The 6,000-nt window shown below is 38.7% G+C and overlaps 1 protein-coding gene across 1 annotated transcript in view; it reads left to right on the top strand.

Annotated features, from left to right (window-relative positions):
* Nucleotides 1-812: 812 nt before the first annotated feature.
* Nucleotides 813-6,000, top strand: part of LOC126157769 (ATP-binding cassette sub-family C member 4-like) — a 275,373-nt gene continuing 270,185 nt past the window's right edge. Inside the window, exon 1 of the mRNA XM_049916397.1 lies at nt 813-886. Coding sequence (XP_049772354.1) covers nt 813-886 — 74 coding nt within the window. The remainder of the gene's footprint in view (nt 887-6,000) is intronic.

The following is a 6,000-nucleotide window of genomic DNA, read 5'->3' as shown; positions in this document are numbered from 1 at the left end:
GTGTTTCAGTGAACATTTTTGAATAGGTCCTTAGGAGAGGAAATGAATTACCGAATAAAAAATACAGTGTGTCATTTGTAAAAGTCATACCGCTGTTCATATCTTTGTAAAAAACAAAGCTACAACGAAGGCTGTCATGCTGATTGATGTCCCCTTAATGGATAAAGAACATTTGCTTGAAACATTTTGTAATTTTCATCTGGACAAACAGTTATTTGGGGTGGTCGAGATAAATGTGTCAGCCTATATACATATACGCTTCAACTGAAAGACAATGTGGAGTCTTGAGATTCTGTACTGCAGAGAGATATAGCATGCATGTGACGTAGGTGGCAATCTTCCTTCTCATTCGTCTACGTTCAAGCGCACGTTCAAAATACTTGACATTCTAGATATTACTCTGCATATTCGAAAAGACTCCCCAGCGCGCTTTTTCCACGCTGTGACCTGAGAAACTCGACAAAATGAGGGCTCAACAATCGCATGCAAGGTCGGTGTGCCGACGGCTTAAGGTACAGAATGCTTGAAGTCGCTCCTTGAAGTCATTCTGGAGTAATAAATATCGCCACGCAAGCAAATGAGTCGTCACGTGCCTGAAAGTAAGAAAGAAGTACACACAAACCAGTACGCCTCTGTTCTGCTTGACAGCTTGATAACAGAGGAAACACCTGGCCAGAGCTACTTTTGTTCTCTGATGGTGCGCTTCTGCTGCTTTAGTGAACGTGGTCTCCGTACGTTAGCGAGAACCTGGGTGCCCCGATAGTCAGTGATGAGAAGTACGTGAAGAGTGGAAGGAAACAAAACCCACAGCAATGGACGCTAAGGTTTACACATCAAAAACCAACCCCAAGGCGACGGCAAACCCTGTCTCAAAGCTCTTCGTGTGGTAAGCAAGCATACAGTAATCTATTCTACTCTTAACAAAATTGTAAAAATTGTACGTTAAAAATATTGTGTACTGCTATCTCACATATCGTTTAATATTCTGTTTATGAATTTGTCACACCGAAAAAGAAAGAAGAATGTAATAACGTGAAATATCCCGTAGTTCAGTGCTAGTAACTCCACCGAATTTCTTCTGAGCCTTTCAGAGCGTTCACTATCATCGCAGAGGTGTACGTTCGTTCCGTTTATTTTCTGTTTGATATTTTTCTCGTGCGTGTGTTTCCTTTGAGTTACATCAAACTAGTGTTATTCTCATATAAAAATCATGAATGCTTGGTGTTCCGGAGCCTGTAAATGTTTCTTAAAGAACACCTTCTTAACACCATGAGCTGTAGCTCAAACGTTTATTCGAGTGAATAACCCATCGTCAGTGGCATGTTATGTATACTTATATTCTATATCACTGAGATGCGTATCATTTACAGTTTCTTTGTAACATTCGTCTCACAGTACACAACTTGTCGTATATGTTATTGCTGTCGGTTCTTGATATACATAATATTCCAGTGACGAAGGGTTATGCACGTGAACACCGATTTGGCTAATAAACGTTTTGTATGCTGCTTATGGCGTTTAGAAGTTGTCCTTTAACAACTGTTATTACTCTCACACGGTTCAAAAATATTTATCTACTGCATATTCACCACAATCCTACTTAATTCAGTTGTGTGTTGACTCTATGCATTTTGCTCTCTTATTGCATACTCACAAATTTATACATCACACTAAATTTGTATGTCTGCCACTCGAGAGTGATACCACTAGCAGACCTAACATGAGTGTATGTTCTTTATTTTAACTTGGCGATACGAAGTCACTCAGGAGGCCTGCAGCTACCGTGCAAATAACTAACGACAAGGGTCCACTCGCTGATCGCGCTTTCCTGTGTGTTTATATATATATAAAAAGGAAACTTTAACAGCAAGTGGACTCATGTTACTAGTAAACCAAATCGGTAATAAGTTAAGTCCATATAGTCAGAAACACGTTTGACATTTTCATTAACTAAGTCATCTGTGCTGATACAGCAGGTATAAACAGTACCGTATAAGAGAAAATATAATATAAAAATAAAAGCAGACCGAGGGAGGTGGCGCAGTGGTTAGCACTCGGGAGGACGACGGTTCAAACCCGTCTCCGGCCATCCTGAGTTAGGTTTTCCGCGATTTCCCTAAATAGCTTCAGGCAAATGCCAGGATGGTTCCTTTGAAAGGGCACGGCTGATTTCCTCCCCCATCCTTCCCTAATCCGATGGGACCGATGATCTCGCTGTTTGGTCCCATTCCCCTAATCAAACAACCAACCAAATAAAAGTATGTAGGCTGAACAACAGCACAACAGACCAAACCATATGGAATTGTGTTAGTGCATGGAAGCGCTGGTGGGCAGTCTTACCGAAATATAAGCTCAGGATGGCTTGTCCTGAAGGACAACAAAACGGGGCGTAGAATCGATAAAGCACTGCTGTGATGTGGTTGACAACCAGCTGGGTCATGTTATGAAAAGAAATCACACCCCTATACCATCACTCTTGGTTATCGGGATGTATGGAGGGCAACAGTCAGGTCGGTATCACATCACTGTCCAGGGCATTTCCACACACGTCTTCAGCCTGGACTGTCATTGACGTCAGTGTAATTGTCTGCAGAGTAGAGTCTCGCTTTGAATTTAGCCCCAATGACCAGCAAGGTGTCCCTGCAGACGCCTCTGACAGTGAGAGCCAGATCACCAACGAGTGTGATCTTTTTACACTTGTCAACACCTTTCACCCACACTGAGACAGATTCCAATTCATTTATTTTGCGACGATTCCTGTTCCTGAGAACCAAAGGCATAGTAGACATGTAATACGATGAACCCTTATCTCTGTTGTACACTTCACAAATCTGAAATGTCCGATAAGCGATGACATCACGTGAATTGAAATTATCTAGCTCTTTTACTTTATCGACTTTTGGTCTACGTACAAGAGCAACGGTGACCCAGCCGTTACCGTGTTCATTCGTATCCTTGTTAGCGAGAGTGAAGTTGGTAGTTATACCGCGTTATTTTAGGAGGAGTAGGCGTTCGCGTCTTGCAGTTTTTAAAGCAATAGACAACATTACTACCAAGGATTTCGTAGGCGCCCAAGTCATCTTGCATGGTCCATCGGTGTTTTGCGGTGGAGTTTTGAACTTCACTCTCGCCTACGAAACCCTTGGTAGTAATAGAAATGTTGTGTATTGCTTTAAAAACCGTAAGACGCGAACGCCTACTCCTAAAATAACGCGGCATAACTAATCTACCTCGATGCTGCTGCACGTGCGGCTGCTCGACGATTGACGCTGTCTTTCCAGATTCATTACTTATATAGCTGCCAGTTATCAAACCACAACCTCCAGGCTGCGGCGCAGTGGCAGCGGAAGCGGAAGGGCGTTGACCCGAAGTTTTGATTTTGGACGTACGGCCGGCTTGTTAAAACTAGAGCCGGCTTGGCGTGGCAGGTAGGCAACCAGCAACAACACTTTCGGGACGAGATTTTTTTGTTTTGCGGTGGAGTTTTGAACTTCATTGTCGCTAACAATGACTCTCGCCTACTTTATGCCCTGACAATCTGGAGTGATGGTCTGAGCCATTTCATTCCATAGCAGGACCACATTCGTTGTCGTTTGCGGCAACCTTACAACACAGCTGTACGTCGACAACATTCTATCCCCTTCTTTATTACCCTTCATCAGAAACCAACCTGGGCTTACAATTCAGTGAGATAATGTCCACCCACACACAGTAAGAGTTTCTACTGCATGTCTTCTGGCTTGTCAAACTCTACCTTAACCAACAAGGAAGTCTCCTCAGTTAAGAATGTTTGAAGCAATATGGCCAGGGACCCCCAACTAGGTTGGATTTTAATGATCAAATCCCCAATTGGACAGAATTCAGCTTGACACCCAAAACCTCTATCGATCAATGCCAAGATTTGGAGATCCAGATTTGTGCACAACTGGTAGTTAATAAAAATAATTTTTCAATATATTTTCCTGCATATTTTAGTAAACAGTTACCAAGGAAAGATGACTCTTGAAATAAGCAAATTTATAAAAACAAAATAATTATATATTATTAAACATAATTTTGTAATAAAATTTGTGTGTAGTTAACAAATTATCTCCCACCACTAAAATAACAAATATCGCTGATGTTCTTCCATGTGACTCGTTTTTTATGAAGAAAACGTTTGTAACAAAATGTTGCATAATGCGAAATATACACCACAGTTAATCAATGGGATTTTTGGGATGATGAACTTCTTTAAAAACAAAAATATCATTAGAGTTACAAAATATTGCAGACTGCAAAAATGCACTTATTAGAACCCCTCCCCAGACCAATACATTCCAAAGTAGAGTTTCCCTAATCCCACATTTATTTATATTTTATAATATTCATTTTAGAAGAGACTAATTAATACAAAAATCTGGTACTGAAAGAATACTGGTTTCTAAACGTGGACTGCAATAACACACTTTAGAGTTAAAAAAATTGGTACAGTAAGTTTTGAAAGGACCTTACTACAATATCTTAAGTTCTCAGGACTGAAGGAATACATTATGCTGGTGAATATATGGCATTTTGGAAAACGCTTCTTTTCATGAGGAAATAATTAATACGCTTAGTCAAGTTATGTTTTTAGTGCTGTGTTGTTTCATTTTTGCTCATTCATTTTCACAGTACTGTAAATCTGTCAAAGTACAAACAGTATGATTTCATTGATCATCATCAGCAGCAGCAGCAGCGGCTGCTGCACTGTTACACACAGGTCATTTCATCATATTGTCATAGAAATATCTATAGTCATGCAGAATGTAATCAACTAAATGTTGAATTACATTTTGTTCCCGTTAATAGTCGCTAGTCCAGTGTGAGCCTTTTCTAAATTAGGAACAACTGCAGAAACCACAACACCTGAGTGTCACTTACTATATTCAAAATGCATAAAGGAATATGGTTGAAACCTTGCTTTCCTTTGTGGTAATATATTCATGGTCTTTAACTCTTGCTGTTTTAATAACATTCTGTTGTAATTTCCAACATTACCTTGTTCTTTCTTTCTTCTTCTAGTACTTCCACTGCGTTCCAGCTCAATACTTGATGCCACTTTACATCTCACAACACATGTTCAGAAAGAACAACAATTAATTCACGAAAAGTGAAACATAATGCATAGTGCATGAGGTATCCGACAGATGGCATGCGACGATGTTCACTAATGGAATGTCATTATTCCAGGAGTAAAGTCATTATAAAAATGATTTCGTTGTTATGAAGTCCCGAAAACACATTTACAATGTATAGAATAAAGCCTTCTCATGCAGGAATGTGTATCTATGTGTGTAGAATCTGATACTGTACTTAGCCCATTTTGTCAAAATTTGCAGTAAGGTCCTTTGTAAAATAGCTGTATCAACTATTTTCTTTACTGCTTACATGCTGACAACTGATTCAAGGATTGTTTGTAGATGGTATAAGAAAAAACAATAAACACATCGAAAGTGTGCATTGTTCAAAGAACGAAAGGCATTTCATGCCCTTCATTCTCATTAACTATGCACACCTTTCAACACACTTTTTCTTGTTTCTTTACCAAGAGGTATATGATCATCTTCACTAACCTTCAACTTCCTGATTGATGACAAATGAACAAGAAAGTTCTTACAAAGAGAAAAAAGTAAAAAGTATGATGTGAGGATAACTTTTTTCTTCTCTCCCTCTCTAAATGCTCCTAAGTATTTATTTCATTACGTTTCTTCAACAGTATTGACAAATAAGACATGAAATTTTTATAAAACAATCAGAAAAATATGTAAATATTACATGAATAGAAATTGTTTTAACATCAAAATTTTAGTTCAATCATAATAATGCAGTTTCCCCTAGAGCATAACTTTTAAAACCATAGTTCGGCAGACAGATTTTTTGTGAAATGACAGTTATAATTTTGAAAAGAAAAAAAATTACATATGTTAAAATATTTTGTATAAAATTTTATGTTTATAAATATTTAATTCAGTGACATTA

The sequence above is a fragment of the Schistocerca cancellata genome, chromosome 2 (assembly GCF_023864275.1).
Source record: "Schistocerca cancellata isolate TAMUIC-IGC-003103 chromosome 2, iqSchCanc2.1, whole genome shotgun sequence".
Classification (NCBI taxonomy): Eukaryota; Metazoa; Arthropoda; class Insecta; order Orthoptera; family Acrididae; genus Schistocerca; species Schistocerca cancellata.
Note: the sequence above shows the minus strand (reverse complement) of the source record. Positions and strands in the feature narration are given on the sequence as shown.